At 44.5% G+C, this 20,242-nt stretch overlaps 1 protein-coding gene across 1 annotated transcript in view; it reads left to right on the forward strand.

Annotated features, from left to right (window-relative positions):
• CDC45 (cell division cycle 45) overlaps nt 1-20,242 on the forward strand; it is a 111,040-nt gene that overhangs the window by 53,317 nt on the left and 37,481 nt on the right. The window contains exons 9-11 of the mRNA XM_077461651.1: nt 12,155-12,205; nt 12,814-12,933; nt 14,643-14,774. Of these exons, the coding sequence (XP_077317777.1) occupies nt 12,155-12,205; nt 12,814-12,933; nt 14,643-14,774 (303 nt within the window). The remainder of the gene's footprint in view (nt 1-12,154; nt 12,206-12,813; nt 12,934-14,642; nt 14,775-20,242) is intronic.

Below are 20,242 nucleotides of genomic sequence, written 5' to 3' on the forward strand. Positions count from 1 at the left end.
TTACCGTGTCTGCATCCTTTAAAATTAAAGGGTCAGGCAGAGGAGGCTTGGCTATCGCGCAGCTGAATGGAAGCATGATTGCACAGCTCCGCTCCAGCCTTCGGAACCAACAGCAATAGAGACGACACCACTCCCGAATTCTACACCCGGGACAAGCCTGAAGCAGAAGCCGAGCCTGCAGGATGGCCAGCAAACGGAAAGGTGCAGCACAGTTGAAGTTACAAGATTTCTTCCTCCCAAGTGACCGGGACATCTCCCAAGATGGCGCCGAGGCCGGTAACACCTCTCCATCCTCAACAGGCAGCTCGCGGTCGGCAGCATCCAGCCCAGCCATACAAAACGGAACGGCCTCATATAGACTGGATGTATACACACCGCTATCCCGCAGTCCGGCAAAGTCAAGCCTCGGCTGGCGGACCCCACTCGGCAGCATAGCACAGACCAGGACCTCATGGAAGACACGAGTGAGCTAGTAGACCCATTTACTGCATTTCCTACAACGGTTAAGCCAGTTTCAGATACAACCCTTTAAGGATATGTTGGTCTCCCTCCGTAGCTCCATGAATAAGGACATGCTGCAATGTGTCTCCACTTTTAAATCTGAACTGGGCTCCTTAGAGGGGAGGGTGAACCATATAGAGTCCAAAATGGGTTATTTTGCGGCATCGCACAACTCATTAATTGATGCTCACAACGACCATTCTGAGGAGCTCACATGACTCTGTTCCTCCTTGACCTGTCTTCCAGGTCTGCGACCTTGGATCTATGTCAAGATCCAGGGGGTCCCAGAAACAGTTCTTCCCGCACAGCTTCAGCAGTATGCCCAGGATCTGATAAAGACCTTGCTACCCTCCATCTCTGATTCTGAAATGCACATAGACTGCATCCATAGACTGCTTAAACCATCATTTTTACCAGATAACCTCCCCTGCGATGTTTTGATGCGCGTGCATTCCTTTCAAGTTAAGGAACAATTGATGGCCGCGTTCCGCAAAAACCATCAACCCCCAGAAAGGTTTGCGCATATTCAAGTCGCAGATCTTTCTCAATTTACGATGCAAAAGCGTACATTTCTGCTACCTGTGACCAAAGCTTTACGCAATCACAATATTCAGTATCGGTGGGGATATCCTGTCAAACTGACGGTCACTCATGTGGGAAACCACCTCGGTAGTCTCGGATCTCGAGGAAGGGTTTGAATTACTCAGGTCCCTAAACATCCTGCCTGACAAGCCTCCAACAGGTTCTCCCCACCCCCTGCAAAACCAGACGCTCAATACGGATGGCAAACAATGTCTAGAAAGAAGAGCAGTAAACACAACCCTAAAGCACCTAATCACAGGAAATGACTTATATTCTTCATATAATGGTTCTGGAAAAATTCTGGAGTTCTCAGTTGCGAATCTTACCCCCTCCGAGTTATGGGCAGATGTTACGCCTTCAGGACAGTTTGAATACGTCCCTATGTTACATTATGTTTCTTTTTACATACTTTGACTTTAAATTGCTTTCCCGATATACCAGTCTCCCTCCTAATGGTCTGGCCTCCAATGGATCTACAGCATCTCCACCTTGATGGGAATCAACACTACAGCCCTGAGTATCCACCACCGAGCTCCTGCGTCAGAATGGACTCCATAACCAAAGTTAAGGTACGGCCTTTACACCCACCTATTGATTACTTATGGCTTTGAAAATAGTTTAATTTAACGTAAACGGGCTTAATCATCCGGCCAAGAGATCGACTTGGAGGGAAGCAATTAACCTCCAGGCGGATGTCTTATGTCTCCAAGAGACTAATTTCTCTGCTGATAACACTCCTTACTTTCAAAATAAAGTTTCCCTGCTTTTTCTCTGCATCAGCCCCCACAAAACGCTAAGGAGTTCTTATTGCCATCAGACTCTCTGGCCCTCACTGTGTTGAACACCTACATCGACCCAGCAGGTAGATGCCTCATTCTTGTTGGAGAATTCAACAACAAAATTGTAAAAACTGTAGCGAACCTATACGCCCCAAATTCCCATCGGATTCCATTTTTGCAAAATAAAAAAATTGCGCTTTCAAGCAGGGTTCACTGGTGATCTGTGGAGATCATAACGTCACAGTGGACCATCTAATGGACACCACATCTAAGGCCAAAAGACCTTCCCCATCGCAACAACCCATACTGCACTCAGAAGACCTACATGACGTATGGAGAACCCAGCATGGCAACGAAAAAGACTATACCTGCCACTCTGCCAGACATAATTCTTACTCAAGAATAGACTTGATAGTTGTTGCTAAAATGCTACTCCAGGCGGTGTCCTCTTCCTCCTCCATCTACACTGTACCGTGTGGTCAGACCATGCCCCTGTATCTATCACGGTGATGGAGGGGCACACCCCTGGTCCTGCTTGCATATGGAGAGCCAATTCTCATATATTTCAAAAAGCTTCACATGTGGCAACTATAGAAAAGAGCTTAGCTGAATTCTTTGCTGTAAACACCAATTCTGTAAGTGATCCTGCAGTGTTGTGCACCCATAAGGCATTTTATTAAAGGGATTATCCTCCGGATTTGTGCTCGGGAGAAGGGGCAGAGGACGTAGGGGCTAGACTCACTCATGAATGAACTCAGAAATTTAGAAACTCTAAATAAAAACAACTCAACTCATCCATCCACTGCCCAAAAAATTTACCAACTTCGCTCAGATCTCAGACTCCTGCTCATTGAGCAGTATGATAAAAGCATAAATTTTCTAAAATTATCCCACTACTCAGCAGGAAATCGGGCTGGCAAATTTCTAGCCTAGAGACTCCAAGCAGCTAGGACTAAAGCCCAAATTGCATATCTGCTACATTCTTCTGATGCGCCTAGAGGCGATTCAGTTCGCATTGTGCGCTATACAAGTATTTCATTCATTCATTCATTCATTCTGATAGCCGTAAAATACTTAACCCCAAGGAGATGGCTAATTATTTTGCCCAATACTACTCATCATATAATCTGGAAAAAGACCCTGACGCCCCCCCAAACAAATGAAGAGAGTATACAATCATTCCTAGCAAAAATCGACCTCCCATCTCTCTCTCACAAACACAACTTAAATCCCTCAATGAGCTTATAATGGAGTCTGAGATCAAGAAAGCAATAGGCACCCTACCATTGGGCAAATCACCAGGCCCAGATGGTCTACCTTACGACTATTACAAAACGTTCCGATCTTACAGGCAGTATATTTGGCTTTTGCGGTGACAATCCCAAAACCAGGTAAAGAGCCTATATCGCCCTCAAATTGTAGACCAATATCATTACTTAAAACAGATGTTAAGTTGTATGCAAAAATTATAGCTCACAGACTACTTCCTATCCTCCCTTCCCTTTTATTAAATAACATCAATCTGGCTTTACCCTAGGAAGACAGGCTTCTGATGCCACCAGAAGAGTCCTTGGTATTATGCAGTACGCCCACTCCTGTCGGACGCCTTCTCTGCTCCTCTCTTTGGATGCAGAGAAGGTGTTCGACAGGATTCACTGGGGATATATGAAATATGCATTGCAGAAGTTCGGCTTCGCCGGACCCACCCTGTCTGCCATACTGGCCTTGTACTTTCCCCCCTACGCACAGGTTTACACATCCAACCTACTTTCAGACACCTTCACAATATCTAACGGCACTAGGCAGGGTTGCCCCCTTTCCCCCTCAATCTTCAATTTTACTGATAGAACCCCTAGCTGAGAGCATCCAAACCCACCCCAAGATCTCAGGCTTTACCATCCAAGGACAATCCCACAGCATAAACCTATTTGCAGATGACATTATCCCATTTCTAACGTCACCAAAGGTTTCACTCCTACAAGCACACAACACCCTAACTGAATTTAGCAAGATTTCATTCTATAAAGTTAATTACCAATTACATGCCCCTAATTAACAAACTCTCCAAGGAAACAAGACTAACATTGAACTGATGTGGACGGGACCACTGGCCTCATTTAAGATGCTGCTCCTACAACAAATATTTTATATTTTTAGGACCCGAACAATCCCAATACATAACACATCTATTAAAGCTCTTAATGCTTTACTCTCCAGTTATGTCTGGAAATCAAAGAAACCAAGGCTCTTTTGGTTAAGCATAGATTGGTGGGGGGTATGGGTTTTGTCAACATCAGACTATTTCAGAGCGGCAACTTTACCTCAACTTAAAAATTGGTTTTGCCCATCATCCGACTCTCTATGGTGTAATATCAAAAGCCCTAAGCCCGGTTTAAAATTTGAAAGACCTACAGCTCTGAGATGTCTGAAATCATTTTCCCTTACATGGCCTACCCCTCACCTTCCAGGCATCCTTGCTGGCATGGATGTATCTCTGCGAGATCTCGGACCAAATGGATATCCCTATACCTCTATCAATCTTATCTCACGCCACCCCAAATGTAACCGTCACTGACTGGTATCACAGAGGCATTAAAGTGATTGATGACCTTTACCTAGACGCCCCCTGTTCCCTTTGCTTCATTGAGGAAACAATTTAATGTCCCAACCTCGGATCTCTATAAATATATTCAAATAACCCACTTCTTGGTATCATTAAGTCACGCCACATAGAGATCCAAAAGGAAGTATGGCGGCTTTTTTTTTTTTTTTTTTTTTTTTTTTGTGAATTGGGAGACTGATCTGGGAAGGAGCTTCACAAATGCACAATGGCGCATTTCGTACAACATACAAAGCTTCTAAATGTGTAAACCATTGGGAGCTGTCCTAGAAGATAGCCCTTAGGTGGTACCTTTACGCCCTATAGAATATCTGAGTTTGGCACACAGCACTCTCCGCTATGCTGGAGAAACTGTGGGGCAATAGGGAATTTGCTACACATGTTTTGGACATGCAAACATTTAACCAGTTTCTGGAGCTCCATCTTCTGCGTTATATCAACTATCACCGGGGTATTGACTCATCGCAACCCATGTCTAGCAATACCTGAACCTAGGTATCTAAACCTTTCCAACTGAATTTAGGACGGTGATCACACACATCCTACTTGAAGCAAGAACATTAATGGTAATGCACTGGAAGGCAGACAAGGCACCAAATGCATCCTAGCTGCTAGATCTGGGCACAAGAAACAGTTTAACCAATGGAAAGCGTGGACAGTCTGGACTAAAAATAATCAATAAAGCACTACGTATAGATGCAGTGACTCCCTCACTATCAGATGCGGATATGAGCATAGGAAGGTCAGACCATTGACTTGCCTTTCTCCCTCCCTCCCTGTTTTAGTGTATACGGTTGCATTGTTGAATGCTTGCACTCATATTCAAGGCTACCTGTGGTATTGCTCAGGTATGGTGATGGGTATAGAGTGTGCTTGTGTTTTAGAACACTCTCTTTAACCATGCTCAAATGTCAACTATGTTCAAATGTAAACTGATGTTGTAAAATATATTTTCTATTCCCTTGTGACTGTCTTGGTAATGTTACTTAAAAAGCGGTTCTTCACCCTAAAGGGGAAGTTCCGCTAATCTGATCCCTCCCCCCTCCGGTGCCACAATCGGCACCTTTCAGGGGGGAGGGGGGTGCAGTTACCTGGATAATCCAGGTATCTGCCCCCACTTTCGGGCAGACCGCCGCAGACGCCCCGCCCCCCCCCCCCCCCCCCCGTTGTATTCTGGGAAACGCACAGTTCCCAGAGAAACAGCGGGGGACCATAAGAGACGCGTAGCTCGATTCGCGCATGCGCAGTAGGGAACCGGGCAGTGAAGCTGTAATGCTTCACTTCCCGATTCCCTGACAGAGGATGGCGGCGGGGGCAGCAGCGAGACGAGCGATCGCTCGTCATCTGCCGCCGACATCGCTGGACCCTGGGACAGAAGTGTGATTTTATTAAAAGTCAGCTGCAATATTAGTAGCTGCTGGCTTTTAATATTTTTTTTTTTTTAGGTGCAGAACCGCTTGAAGTAGTGCAATATTTTCGCTATAATTTGTGAAAAATCAATAAAAACTATTTGAAAAAAAAATAAAAAAAATTTAAAGGGTCAGTTCACCTTTACGTAAAAAAACTGCCTGTGCATATATGGGGCGGACGCAGGTTTGACTAAAGTTTGAAAAATGCCTTTTTGGTGCAGGCCATTTACTTTCCTCACAAAGCCTGACTTGAAACTCCCAGGATGTTACTAGGACAGTGGTAAGTAAGGCCCAGCAATTACTGGTCACCTTCACCATCACAGCAGTGATGGAGCTCAAACTCTAAGCTCAGAGTTGCTGCATCACTGTGGTGATGGCACATGTGAGGAGGTTTTTATTCTTTGTTGACCAGTTTAATTCTTCATCCCCTTTCGCCAGTCATCTTCCAGGATGGCTTACAGAGATGGGCTCCTCCCTACCTAGCACAGGAAACACATGATCCACATTAAAAAGACAGCCCACAGGCAGAAATTCCTCAGTATTTGTGTTTCCTCCGGCCAGACCAGAACTCTGAAATTGATATTTTTCTCTGGTCTTCGTGCTAGGTGGCAGGGGCCTCCTGGCTACAGCATCCCAGGACAGGGGTAGTGAACCTGGGGAGGCAGGTAGCTCGGGCTTTCTTGGGCTGCCCTGGAAAGGGAATCTTGAATTTTCATTCCAAGGGACCCCCTCTCTCCACAAGATTCTGGTCGGCAGCATGCCTGTTGATTCTGGTACACTGGCAGTGTGGGATTTTGACTTGTGGTGTCCTGAAGTTTGGTGCTCAGCTCAACAGTGTAGTTGTCTGCGCTCCTACCTTGAAAGCAGAGGAAGTGGCTTGGCAGCCATGTTTTTGGTAGCAAACGCCGACCTGCACTGTTGCAGGGGAGGCATCCGCTCCACAGCACCAGACCTGGATCCTCGCTGCTTGACCTTTCAGGGCTACAGAGAAAATGGTGGAAGCCATTTTTGTCCTGCGCTGGTAAGTCACCAGGGATGACACTGTGAGCAGGGAATAAAGTCTGGGACACCTGCAGACTTTGGCCCTAAGGTAAGAGAGGCAAATGGGTGTTCTTCTTTTCTTGCTCCCTGGTGAAGGGGGGCACCAGGGGTTTTGAGAGTCTCTGTACTATCCACAGACCAGCAAGGCTAGTCTGGCTGTGTGTATCCCCTTTTTTTTTCCCCTACTAGAGTGGCAGGGCTTCATTTGGGTCTCTCTAGGTGGCTGGGTGTTGGTCAAAGGGTATTTGTCTGCACCTTGTCTTTCTTTGGAAAAAGGCTCATTCTGCCTTGTGTCCTCTCCCTCTAGGACAGAGGATGGAAGCATAAGGGGAAACATCTAAGGGACAGATGCACAGTCTGCAAGTACAGGTTATCTACTGCCTGGTTACCAGCTCCAGTGCTGCAACACTCTTTTGAAACTTTTTTTTTTTTTTTTTTCTTCTTGATTTTCACGAAGGCTCCGTCTCCTCCACTGGAGGAGAAGCAGCTATCCTCATGGGTGCTGAGGCTCAAGGTGCGCCCTCCCTTAACTCGCATTTGGTCAAACACCATGTCCTCTGTTGCTAGCTGAAATCCGGATGTTTGCTGCTGATTAATATGGATGGATCACGGCCGCTAGCTTCCCCAAATCTTTTGAAGGGAGTGCTGCGTGACTGGAGCAGAGGTGTCCAGAGTCCCTGACTACCTCCAGATGGGGCGTGGGGCGCACGTCTACAGGGGCAGGTAAACTATGTTGGTAAGCCAGGACAGTATGCAGTTTGCTATGCTGCAGATCCCCCTGAATGGACGGCTATAGGGTGGTTTTGTGAGTATTCCCTGGTGCCATCATCAACAGACACCAGGGAGGGAACGCGTTTTAGGGAAGGAGTATTACTGCAGACTTCATCTGATTTGCAAAGCTACACCGTGTGTGTGTGTGTGATATTAGACGCATACACTGTCTCTGACCTCACACTTTTCAAAGTGTTTATGAATCTATGTATTTAAATGCACAACATTGGAGCTTATGTTTGTGTTATTTGGGTTATATTATTTTGGTACTATTTGTGGTTCATGCCTCATATGTGATCTAATGTATGGACTGAGGCTGCGTTTCTGCTCTTGCGACTTGAGTGCAGCTTTGATCCAACTTTATAGCCTCTGGATCGGGGTTGCATCAGAGGCCGCATCGAGGTAGTGCTGGGACCTTTTCTAGGTAGTTGCAACTTTGAGTCGCATAGATTGGAGCGGGTGCAATTGAAATCAATGGGCCGTGACTTGTCGTGCGACTTTGTGTCCAAGGTCGCATGGCGTGTTGCACTATTGGAAGCTGAACCTAATAACCTGCTTGAAGTTTAGCCCTCGTTTTGTCTATGTGGCTGCATAAATTGGAAGGCTTTTATCTGACCCTTACATTGTACGAGACAATCTCCAATAGGTTGTCTTGATGCATTAATGTTCTTAGACAGGTGTGTCAATGGCTTAGAGAGAAACGCTCTGGTAGCTGAGACCTTAACCACTTTCAGACCGGACCATTTTGCTGGTAAATGACCAGAGGTCTTTTTACAATTTGGCACTGCGCTGCTTTAACTGGTAATTGCGCGGTAATGCAATGTTGTACCCAAACAAAATTTGCGTCCTTTTCTTCCCACAAATAGAGCTTTCTTTTGATGGTATTTGATTGCCTCTGCGATTTTTTTATTTTTTGCGATATAAACGTAAAAAGACCGCAAATTTTGAAAAAAAATATTTTCTACTTTTTGTTATTAGAAAAATCCAATAAACTCAATTTTAGTCATACATTTAGGCCAAAATGTATTCAGCCACATGTCTTTGGTAAAAAAAAAAAGTCAATAATTGTATATTTATTGGTTTGCGCAAAAGTTGTCACATCTACAAACTAAGGTACGTTTTCTGGAATTTACGCAGCTTTTAGTTTACGACTGCCTATCTCATTTCTTGAGGTGCTAAAATGGCAGGGCAGTACAAAACCCCCCCCCAAATGACCCCATTTTGGAAAGTAGACCCCCTAAGGAAATTGATAAGTGGCATGTTGAGCCCATTGAATATTTTATTTTTTTGCCTCAAGCGATTGAATAATGACAAAAAAAAAAATTTTTTTTTTTTTTTACACAAAGTTGTCACTAAATGATATATTGCTCACACATGCTATGGGCATATGTGAAATGACACCCTAAAATAAATTCTGCTGCTTCTCCTGAGTACGGGGCCCCGAAAACCAAGCACCGCCTTCAGGCTTTCTAAGGGCGTTAGAGTTTTGAAGGCCATAAAATGCCAAGATGGCACAAACCCCCCCCCAAATGACCCCATTTTGGAAAGTAGACACCCCTAAATTTAGGGGTACACTAGTGAGACTAGGTAATAAATGGCGGGTGCCCTGAAACTATAAAAAAATAACTAACCAACCAGCGTCACCTGTAACAGTTATATGGTGATCACTGGTGAAAGGGTTAACTAGGGGGCAATCAGGGGGCTTTATGCGGTAGTATATGGGGGTCCCTGGCGCTATAAAAAGCTGCGGCGAACCTAAATACCTGCTTAACTAGCGTCACCTGTGACACTAATACAGCGATCAGAAAAACGATCGCTTATTAGGCTGGGTTCACACTGGAGCGATGCGGGAACGCCACGAATCCGCGGCGGGTTCCCGCATCGCATGCCTCCCGGCGGCAGTTCACACTGCCCTATGCGAACTGCTGGGAGTGTCAGTGAAATGTTAATGACACCCCCAGATCAGTTCGCATATCGCAGTGCGATCTGCAAACTCGGATCGCATGGTGTGAACACCCATGCGATCCGATTCTGCTGCGGGCCAAAAAAAGGGTCCCGTGCGAATTTGCGGCGGGTGCGATGCGAATTCAGCCATACTATCTGTATGGCTGAACTCGAATCGCACAGAGATCGGATGTGATTTGCAGTGCGGTGCGAATCACATTCGTTCTCATAAACCGCTGCAATGTGAACCCAGCCTTAGTGACACTGGCGACGGGGGGGGGGGGTGATCACGGGGTTAAACCTTTATTGGGGGCGTTAGGGGGGTACATTAGAACTAAAGGGGGCTAACCCTAACTGCCCTAACAGTTATTACAGTCACAAATGACACCAATGCTAAAAAAATAAAAAAATAAAAAATGACATTGGTGTCACTGTGACTGGGGGGCAGGGGTAATTGGGGGGGTGATCGGGGGGGGTGTGAGTGTGCCTGGCATGTTCTACTGTGTAGTGTCGTGTTGGTGCAACTCACCGATCCTCTCTCCTCGGTGTCGGAACGAAAAATACCGACACGGAGGAGAGATTACATCACTTCCTCTCCTGTGTTTACATTACAGGAGAGGAAGTGATGTGACGAAGGATTTCTATTCGTCGGTTGGGAATGAATACCGACCGCCGCAGGCACCGGGCGGGGGCCCGATCGGGCCCCCGACCAGCGGGAAGGAAAGGACGTACATGTAAGCCCTTATGCCTGCCCGTGCCATTCTGTCGGCGTACATCGTCGTGCGGCGGTCGGGAAGTGGTTAAGGTATTTTGTCTTTTTTTTTTTTTTATGTACAGAGAAGGATCATGGTTTTGTCTGTTAATTTTTATTTATTTTTGCTGCTGAGTCTTCATTCAGCAGAGGATGAAATCCCTTACGTTTTAGCATGCAGTACCATATGCCCTCTCCATGCCTGGGTCTGGTAAGATTTAGAGAACATGGTTCCAGCCATCTACCAGTGGAAGGAGAGAGGTAGAAAAAAATCTATTTTTTAAGTCAATAATTTGAAAAGTAACTTAACAGGTTCCTTCATCTTGTATTGTATTTGTGGTGTTTTCCCCTAGGAAGGATTTGGATGTGGGCATGTCCCCAGTGAGGTGAAAGGCCTCGGATGGTGCACAGGGGATGGGGCGGATCTCCCTGCATGAGCATCATATAAAGCTGAAGTTTAGAAAGATTTTCTCTTCCTTTTCAGCACTGGAAGTGTAGTCTGGGCATATCAGCCAAGACAGCTTATTGGAGGAAAGGCATACACCCCTTCTCTTCATAGGTGGAGACTTTCAGAGCTGTTTGAATAGTTCAGCACTCTGATAATCTATTTATAGCATCCTCCCCAACAGTGTTCCAGCTGCTTTTATCTCAGTTGATAACAGTTGTCAAGTTATCAGGATGATAATAGAAGAATGAGCAGGAGACATCTACCTGACTTTTCGGGTTTAGGATTTATACAGCAGTATAAACTTGTATAGCTGGCGATGTAACAGTCATTTTGCTGCAGATGCAGACGGCTCTTTCTTGTGATGCGTTCCTTGCAACACTAATGGGCAAGAATATGGCCTGTAGATGTAGGTTCACATCTTGCTATGTCTCTGACCCCTATACCTGACTGGGTATGTTTAGGTTCAGTACTCTGTATATGTTAAAAACATCATTGCATCTTTTACACAGCCTTCCTAACAGAACAGCTGTAGCAAGTCAAAGTAAATGTTCTGTTACTACTACTACTACTACTACTACTACTACAGGCTCAATCTTCTGGAGTAGTGATCTGCATAACTTACCACCAGCATCACAATGTGCCTTCTGAACTCAGACTTCCAACTCTGGGCAGAGCTCCTGTCATTCATAAAGTTGCCAGGTTAATTTTTACCCAGTTCTTTTCCAGACATTCATAGCTGCCGTACCAGCATTCACAGCAAACAAAGGACATCGATATGGGCATATGCTTTTTGGATATATCTTTAGCTATAGCATTGGGGCAGAAATGTTGCTGGATAATTACTGGGGCATATTATCTAAATGTCCATGAGTATCTCATTGAAAGAACCTTGTGTAGGATGAGATCCATAGATTGGAGATCAACCTCTAGTTTGCTTGTTTTGTTCTGGAGCCCAGATAAAGGCAAGAAGACATCAAAATATTACAATCACAAGGTGATTGTAATATGCAATGTTGGAAGCCTACCAAACATAGTCGCTGTTTCCTCTGGAAAACATCAAAGATCATTCAAACAGAGCATGGGCAATGTCTTGGGTGGGCTAAGTGGGAGGAGCCCATCTCTGTAAGCCATCCTGGAAAATTCCTTGAAAATTAGGTAACGGGTAATAACTCTTGTTTTGTTTTTCTTTGCAAAACAATTTTGCCAGGTTTTTTTTTTTTTTGCCCCCTCCATTACATATAAAAAGTTATATAGTGTAAACAGTATGTACACTAAGCTTGGTGTTTTTTGTGATTTTTATCTTTTTAGGTGGGCTATTGTTGGCTTGACTGACCAGTGGGTTCAAGACAGAATTACTCAGTGAGTATTCCTTTATTACATTTGTACATATGGTCTTTAGTTTTAATCCTCTATACTGGTGTACTAGTGGTTTCATCATAGCTGTAAAGTATCATTTGACATGCCCCTGGACAGTGGAAGATGTTTTACAAGGTTTAACAACTGCATCGGGGGCACACTAGGTGGCACTGCAGAATACTTTTGTCAGTGCTTCTTTATTAGCAAACTTGTAATGCATAGTAGTTGCGGGAACCACAGTTTGGTTGAAAATCCTTCTAGAAAGCCTTTCTCTGGCTTAGTAGAAGGACTGACATCGGAAACTGTTACTCCTGGTAACTACAATTTTGTTAAATATTTGTAAATTAGTACTGACAAGGGTGGGTTTATATTAAATTTTAATTTTTTTGGACTTGCATACCCTTCTTAGATCTATGGTGTGAATGAAGTGCAGCAGCTCCACGTTCTGCAAGCATACAGATTCAATCAGTTTTGCTATAAACACTAGTGTGTGTGTGTGTGTGTGTGTGTGTGTGTGTGTGTGTGTGTGTGTGTGTGTGTGTGTGTGTGTGTGTGTGTGTGTGTGTGTTGTATGCAATCCTATAATATGCTGCCCCTCTTTTGTTTTAAAGGATGAAATATGTGACAGATGTTGGAACTCTGCAGCGTCATGTCTCCAGACACAACCACCGCAATGAGGATGAAGAAAACACACTCTCCATTGACTGCATGAGGATCGCTTTTGAATATGAGTATCCTTCATCCTGATACATTTTTAGATAATTAAAGTAGACATATCAGCAACTGAAACTTTACTGCAGGTCTATTTCATGTCTAAATACTTACAATTTTTAGTAAAAAAAAAAATGCAGATTCATCAGTAATTTACACTTTTTTTTTTTTTTTTTTTTTTTGCTGCTATTACTTCCTGTCCGCTTCTTCTCCTTCCAGACCAGTTTGTGGTGGGCATCCCCCTTGTGGAACTGAAGCAGAGCTCTGTTGCCATCTCTGCTGTGAGAGACCCTGTCAAACTGTTTAACCAGCTGTGGTTGAATAAACTGTGCCAGTTTTCTTACACAAAATAAACCTATTTAATACTTTTTTTTTTTTTATCCAGTTATTAGTGCCATGTTCTCTGGTTACTGTATGGTGTCTCTCACCGTCAGAAAAAAAGACTGGTCACTGTGACTCACATTTTTACCAGTGATCTAAATGCCACCTCCCTTCAGACACAGTGCTGCAGTGTGAGCTTGCAGCAGTGATACCAGAACTAGAAAAGGGCAAGGGTTCACATTACTAGAACATAAGGCAGTGACATGTAGCGAGTTTGGCGCTAGCATTTGTACATCATCATTTCTATCCTTCTCCCTCCCCTCCCTTTTTATCCCAACAAGACTGGTTAAATTTGATCTAAAAATATATCTAAAGTGGATCTTTAAGGGTGATTTGCTAAATTTGTTCGAATGAAAAACATGTCGACATGGGTCATGCAAGATGGGGATATGGCTTTTTTTTTTTTTCTTCCATATTTTCGTTAGCTGATTAAAGGGTTTGTAAACCCTCTTCGTGTGTGTGTGTGAGAGATTTAAAAAAAAAAGTCATACTTGCCTCCACTGTGCCGTTCGTTTTGCACAGAGTCGCCCGATCTACCCTTTCTGGGTTCCCTCCGTTAAACTGGTGGCTCCTCCCTGCATCAAGTGTCCACGTTGGAGAAGCGATCTCTTTGGTGGACACCTGTGCATGCTCCCTGGTCTGTGTCCATTCACACAGAATGCAGGACTCTGCCCCGACATCGTGTCATTGGCTTTGGACAGCAGCAGGAGCCAATGGCTGTGCTGCTATCAATATATTCAATTGGGACACGAGACAACAGCTAGAGATGGTGTGCTCTTTCCCAGACGGAAGATGGCGCAACGTTCAGGTAAGTAAAATGGGGGCTGCAGCACTACAGAAGGTTTTTCTCCTTGATGCATAGAAGACATTAAGGTTAAAACCATGAGGGTTTGCAACCCCTAAGTTTAATTCCAGTGGTTAAAGCGTGTGAGGGCTGTTGGCTTGCTTTGGGTGGAGAGCAAGCAGACACCGTGTTGGCTAAATAAATAACAATGATTTGAGTTCAGGATGTAATGCATGAAGTTATATTATTTTACTTTCCATTTATTGCTTGCTTTGGTCATCCTCTACTCAATGCTTTCTTTGCTGTGCCATTTTCTGGACTCTTGGGGAGCCTGCACATTATCATTCACAAACATGAGGAAGACCATGATGGAGGATAGTTAAATCTTCCCAGAGCAGCCATGTATGTACACATGTATTCACACACCAATGCACAAATCTTGCTCCACCTAAATGGGGAAAAAATGTCTAGTTTTTGTGGGGATTTTTTTGTAACTGTCAAAATACAATTTGACACTTGTCTGTTTTATTACTTGTCTATTATTTTCCTTAATTCTGGAATTAGTGTGCGTCTTTCATTATATCAACATTGGTCTATGTTTGAAAGCATCTGTAACTCATGTTACACTTCCTCTGCTCTCAAGCTTTGGTCTGTTCAAGGCCAGAAAAGGCTTCAAGAGTTCCTGGCTGACATGGGGTAATGTAGTTTTTGCACTTTTAATCATCTTAATTTTTATGTCCACTTGCACTCCTTATTCTACCAATATGGCTGCATTTTCCTGTAAATACTAGGCAAAACAAGATGTTAAAATATGAAAAGTTTTTACTCCCGGCTATTGCTGTCACAATTTGGAGGTACTTCTTCCTAATGAAAGGGTTTTTATTTTTTTATTTTTTATTTTTTCCTCTTTCACTGAGGCGGCACTAATGGACACTGATGTGTGGCACTGAAAGGCAGCACCGACTGGCATCACTGCTGGGGCTGCCCTGATTATCAGTGCCCTGATAACTTGTACACGTCTCTCCTGCGAGGAGATGCTGCTGATCAGCGCTCCTCTCCTTACACTTCGTCAGGGTGAGGTGAGGAGAGCTGATTACTGGCACTTCTCTGTTTACATGTGATTGGACAAAGCCGATCACATGGGTAAAGAGCTGCGTTATTGGCTTTTTTCGAGATTGTGGTCGGGCCATGTCCCAGGGACACTGCGTGACAAGACTGGGGGTACATCATATGAGAGGGTATCCCGTCTGCCATCATTTGACTTTACAGCGGCCAGAAGGTGGTTAAGGCTCGCCCGGTTTAAGGGATTTCTTAGTGTTTATGCATTACTTTTGCATAAGATTGTGGGTCACCGAGAATGTGACTCAGCGCAAACCTGGAACCTAAAAGTGATGTAGTAACTCGTCCTGCCAAATAGAATGTCCTGAAGAAAGTGGTAGCCTACCAAAATCCTTAAAGCAGAGTTCCACCCATGTGTGGAACTTCTGCCTTAAGGAACGCTAACTCCCTGACATGCCACATTTGGCATGTAATTTTTGTGGTGAGGGGGGCTTAGCAGGTACCTATTTTTGACAGGTACCCAGCTCCCACTTCCGCCTAGGCAGCAACTCCTCTTCCCTCCCTCCCTGCAATCTTCTGCGTCAGGTCCCGGAAGCTTGCTTGGCCATTCAGGACAGCACGGTGCGCACCCAGCTGTGAAGCCCCAAGCCCCCACAGCCGAGTGCCTATTCTAGTGATGCTGACTCAGAGGAGAGGCAAGAGAGAACCGAGGCTTCGGGCGGCTGGATCGTGGGACAGGTCAGTGTGTGTGTTTGTTAAGTCAGCAGCTACACATTTTGTAGCTGCTGACTTTAAGGCCACTTTTACACTGAAGCAGCGGCTGCGTTAACCCTTTTTCGGCCACGTTTGGCTAAAAATGCCCGCAAAGTGCCACTGGCACAGCGCTGGCCTTGGATTTCAGGAGCGTTTTTAATACACTCCTCCTAAACTGCCCCAAAGATGCTGCTTGCTGGACTTTTTTGTCCGGTCCTGCAAGTTCACTGCTCCAGTGTGAAAGCACTTTGGCTTTTACACTGGAATGACAGTAGAGGAACTTTGCAGGCTATATTTTTAGCACTAAAGCGCCTCAGTGTGAAAGTGGCATTAATAAACTGAAAAACGAGTAGAACTCTGTTTTGATGCACACCTCTGACCAACTAAAGCATGGTGTTTATTATTTTTTTTTTTTAAGTTGACAGAAGATCCCCCTTAGGGCACTGCCATTAGGGTGAAGATCCTTTCCTCCTTACCTCCTTTCCTTAAAATTAACAGCTTTGTTTTTAAACAATAGTTGGTAATAATGACTTTTTCAACTTCAGCACAACCAGCCTGTTGGATTTTTCACATGCAATCACAGCAGTGACCATTGTATTCTGCCTGCAGGGATGGCTTCCCGCCAGCAGGACACAGTGGTGCTGTGGGAGGGGTTCCTCCATCACGAACTGGTGCAAGAAATTTGCATAATCCTATGCGCTGCTAGTTGCATGTTTTAAGCCAAGAACTCTAATGCAGAAGCAAATGTCAGCAACTAGTGTTTTTAGAATAAACTTCTTCCTGTTGTAAAATGAGCAGATACACAGGGTAGTTATAGAAAAAAAAAACTGTTTGCCAGCCATTCTCCTGGTTCTGCAGTACAATATAGACCTTTTACTTTATCAACATGCTGTCTGCTGCCGTTCTTTCCAAAAAATTTTTTACAGCTTGGTATCAGCTGCATTAGAGATGGAAATCTCAGATTAACTTCATTGGTAACCTCTACGGTTCTCCATTAAAATTATTCTCCACTAAAATCGCTTTTTTTATTTATTTTTTTGTCATACAGGGCACAGCTTCTTTAGTCCTTACCTTAGGTTATATTCAGGTGACTAGACACCAGCAAAAAGAGAATGTTGCAGGGATATCTCCCTGTTTAACTCCTCCCCTTTCCAGCCAGCATTTGTTTTTTGCAGTTTCTTTGTGATGGGCCTCTTCTCTCTACTGAGAAGCTTAACTGTCCTATGGAGGTTCTTGATTCTAAGTTCCCTGACATAACCCCCATAACTGTTGCTGCAGTTTCTGGATCTGTTGATGCCTTGGGGGAGGGGGGTTGTACCTGGACCTTGTTGGGTGATAAGTGGGGCTGGCCTGTAGAGTTGCTGAGCATGCTGCGTCCTTCTGTAGGCACTTCTCTTGACGTGTAGTACAATATGTGTGGGTGAACTGCAGGGTGACTTACAGGTCTAGGGTTGTCATCTGCAAGTGTCAAATTGTGTCTGAATGTCAACAGTGAGTACAGATTGGAAGCCCTCTAAACATTTTTGCCCAGCTTGTCAATATCCTAGCCTGTTTTTGAAAATTTGAATGTTTTTGTATTTTATTTTTTTGGAGTGTTTTTTGTATAGATAGATGGAGAGATATAGAAATAAAAAAAATGTATTTTATTTTTTTACGTGTACCTGCGCGTTCTTGTGAACTGACTTTTACTGCACTTCTTGATTATTATGTGGTTTACTGAGATTGCGTGTCCTGCCTTTTTGGGGACGAAACACATGGCAGATCATAAGTGAAAGGGGTCAGGTGGCCTCACTAGCTCAGTCTCAGCACATAGCTGCAGTTGGCGTGGTAATCTGTCTACATGGTGCCCTTTTGTTCTCCCTGCCTTCCTCCAGCCGTTCTGCTGAGTGTTTGGCCACACAATTTTTCTTAAACTTTTTTTTAATCCACAGAGGAATTTAATGTCAGAATTCATGGGTAGAATCTCAGGCCTTTGGGTAGAATCTCAGAGGCTATTGATAGCATGGGGCACAACGGGGGAACCTTCATCCCCCCCCCCCCCCCCAGTGAATCAGTCTTTGACTTTGTTCTTGAGCCAGACATGTTACCCAAGGAGGAGGTAATTGAGGGTGATTCTTCCTTCCTACTGAGGAATTGGACCAGGATGACATGTCTGTGGCAAACCTTTCATCCAAACTTAAGGATACCATTGCTATCTTTATTCATGCTCTATGCTCTTGCTTGGCATTAAAGCACTCTGAGCCTGCTCACCCAAGGATTCCAGCATTGGGTCCCTTAAATTGCCCAAATTGGGTAAGACTGTCCTAGTCCACTCCCTGGTGGAGCCTGTCCTAAGCGGTATCCTATTGAGGAAATCTTTCTGTGAAAGTGGGTGATACTGTCATAAATTCTGCCATTCCTTGTTTTACAAGACCTTCCCACCCCTGGGGTGTAAAGGTTAATGTTGAAGCCCTTTCTTTTCCTACATGAACATGCTGGTGACCTGTGGGATCCCTTCAACCTGACCTATGCTTTCACCACCCCTTCAGGATCTCCCTGGTGTACTCCCCATAAGAAATTTGGGGGGCATTACAATGATTCTTATTGCAACAAATTGGCCCAGTAGGATGTGGTATTTGAACATGCTCGGACCCCTGGCAGATACTCTGTGGGCCCTTCTGGATGTTTTTTTCTTAAGGACCAGTGCAACCTTCTGCTTCTCGGTCACAAGACTCAACAACGTAGCTGCTGAAGCCACAGTTTACACTTGCTCAAAATACTGATGCTTAACAAGCATGACTATAAAGTTCTACGCTGTGCTTGCGTCGTGTTTTAAGGTTCGGTTCATATTGATGCAATGCGAGAACCCTACAAATCCAGTGCGGGTTCCTGCATCACACCTGAATTGCACAATGGTTCACATTGAGAGCTGCAAACTGCTGCAGGACACCCCCAGATCGGTTCACAGTGCGAACTGTGAAATGGTGCAGAAATTGGATCACATGGGTGCCTATGCAATCAGATTCCAGTGTGGACCAAAATGGTCCTTCACCATTTTGGTGCGAATGTGATACGGTTTTAGCTATACAGTTTGGCTGAAATCGCATTGCAAAGACATCACATGTGATCTACACAGCAATGCAGTGCGAATCACATGCAATGTCTGTCATCGAACTAGTGTGAATCTGACCTCATGCGCGTTATTTTGTGATTTTTGGGAAGCAAGTTTGATGAGCATTAAAAACACACCCCAGGTTCCTAGGGTTGTGCATTTTATTTTTTGGCGGCTGTAAACTAGGCCTAATTCCCTGCAAACTCTCCACAAACACATCACAAACTCGCTGCAAACACATGCCAGCGAGTTTATGGTGTGTTACCGTAGACTTGAATAGGAGTTTAGATGCTTCATCTCCTTCAAAACTCTGCATGCAACTTTATTTTTGAAGCGCCTCAATATGACAAACTGTCCATGTTTTGATAATGTGATTAGCACTGTGTGCTGTCCTTTTAATTGCACACTGCTTTACTGGGAGTTTGAAGAGAGATTTAAAAGCACCCCTCAAACTCCTGCTTTTATAGCGATAGTAAACTCTACCCCTTGTACCTACAGGCAGGCCTATAGCAAAGCTTTACCTGTAGGTACTGTGACACTCTCCTAAACTTGATATCAACTTGAGATATTCAGAATGCATGCAGCTGGTGACGTTACCGGCGCATGCGCTCTGAAGGTCCAGCATAGAGTGGAAGTGAGGTCACCGAACCTCCGACCACTCATGTAGCTGGTGGACACCAAGACCGGGGGAAGATGTCTGCCCTCTCAGCGCTAACAGTGTGGCACTGGAGAGCTTAGTTCTAAGGTAAGTCTCTCATAATTTGGTAGTATGCGATGCCTTACAGGGGATTTTTTTATACAGTAACTGTGGTTTGCTTCCACTTTAATGCCAATTGTGAACAGGGCCTAAGACAGATGCCTATCAGATTGACAGATTGAGCCTGCATGGGTTCCCCCCATTGCAAGTGGCTTACTATGGGGCACTTTCAAGGGAGGAGGAGCCAGGAGCAGCGACAGGGGATCCCAACAGAGGAGGATCGGGGTAGCTCTGGGCAAAACCATTGCACAGAGCAGGCAAGTTATGTATGTTTAAAAAAAAAAAAAAAAAAACAATCCAACAATTACTTTAAGCAAAAGACCTGAACTCAGAAGTAGAAGGCTAATAGATTGGAGGTAAATTAAGGCATTGCAATTACATTGAAACTAAAAGGTTACCAGTATTATGCATTATATTTAAAAATGCTGCTACTTAACTGCTTGCTGACCGCCTCGCGCCGAAATTTACATCGGCAGAAGGGCTCGTACAGGCAAACTAACGTAC

This window comes from Lithobates pipiens, unplaced genomic scaffold (genome assembly GCF_037356315.1).
Source record: "Lithobates pipiens isolate NorthernLeopardFrog02 unplaced genomic scaffold, aLitPip1_a1.2 Scaffold_3, whole genome shotgun sequence".
NCBI classification, from domain to species: domain Eukaryota; kingdom Metazoa; phylum Chordata; class Amphibia; order Anura; family Ranidae; genus Lithobates; species Lithobates pipiens.